This window comes from Aureococcus anophagefferens (assembly GCF_000186865.1).
Source record: "Aureococcus anophagefferens unplaced genomic scaffold AURANscaffold_1641, whole genome shotgun sequence".
In the NCBI taxonomy this organism is placed as follows: Eukaryota; class Pelagophyceae; order Pelagomonadales; family Pelagomonadaceae; genus Aureococcus; species Aureococcus anophagefferens.
In genome coordinates, this window is record NW_008706486.1 from 1 (window position 1) to 1,297 (window position 1,297).

Sequence of the window (1,297 nt, forward strand, 5' to 3'; positions counted from 1 at the left end):
CAGGCGCAGTACCTCGCGGCGTTCCGCGACAACCTGTGTGGAATTCAAATCTTCAACCCGACTTCAATGTGCGCATATGCGACAGTTTCGACGCAAGCTCTTCGGCTGTGCTTCGAGAACTCGACGAGAGCAATCGATTCGTCTTAAAATCAGCCGAATCGACTTCGATTTGATCGAGCTAGAGAATTCTGAAGTTTGGTCAGGACCACCCAAACCAGTGGTTGAATTCCACACAGGCGACAACTCGGACTACGAGGAGGACGACCTCCAGTGCGACCTCGCGTCCTGCAACGTCAGCGTGCTCCACCACTACCGCTACCACCTGTGCCGGAAACAACCAGTGGAACGCCCTGTCCAGCAAAAACTTCAAACCTCTCGAGCTCGGTCACATCGAAGTCGATTCGACTGATTTTTGGACGGACCGTTTTCTCTCGGCGAGTTCTTTTCAGACGATGAAAAAAAGTACGTCGAAACCGTGCAAATACATGTCTATTGAAGTTGCGTTTCATATTTTTGTTTCCTGCCCAGGCTACCACGACCCTCGCTTCTGGGAGGCCCTGGGCTACCTGCTCCTGTCCTTCGCCTTCTACGCGGGCGCGCAGCTGCCCGTGCTCCGCTACCGTACCTGGGCCACGGTGCTCTAGAACAATTCGTTAGCTGTTACCTCGGCGGACTACAGCTATACAGGTGGTCTGTAGACTCGGGCCATGTTATCAAGAGTAGAGCGCTTTCTCTAGTTAGAGGAACATGGGAGTATCTCTACTAGTAGTTAGGCTCCTCCTTTCCCCCCTCGTACTTTATTTCTCCACGGCTTATGCTAAGGGGGATTCTGGGGCTGCACCTGAATCCCTCACTATCGCGACGTCACACTATGGAGATGACACTGCACTCCCCCGTAACGTTGACATCAACGTTCCTTATTACCCTAGTTTGGGGTATTTCTCTCAAAAAAATACTTGGGGTGGTAATTAGCCAGTAATTACTAGTAATTACCCGAGATATATATCAGTTCCCGAGTACCGCGGCATACAGCGCTCCAAGTGGGCCTACCTGAAGAAGAAGGAGGCGCGGCGGATTCGTCCTCGCGACGAGGGCGACGAAGGAGACCAGGCGGGCCCGAGACGGCGTCTCGACCGTGACCTCAACTTCGACGACGAGGACGACTTCGATCGATGAAGGAAAAGGGTTCCATCGCTGACCCGGGACCGGACGCCACCGGCGCGGCAAGTCCGGGGGTCATCGCACCGCGATATTTCGAAAGGCGGCGATACTCGAAGAAAGATACATATCAAACTCC

The 1,297-nt window shown here is 53.6% G+C and overlaps 1 protein-coding gene across 1 annotated transcript; it reads left to right on the forward strand.

Moving 5' to 3' along the window:
• Positions 1-236: 236 nt before the first annotated feature.
• AURANDRAFT_69391 (hypothetical protein) lies at positions 237-766 on the forward strand (the record flags this gene model as incomplete). Its single annotated transcript, XM_009045159.1, has 2 exons — positions 237-384; positions 529-766. Coding segments are annotated over 2 exons (386 nt in total), but the record flags the coding sequence as incomplete, so codon positions are not given.
• Between the last annotated feature and the right edge of the window lie 531 nt (positions 767-1,297).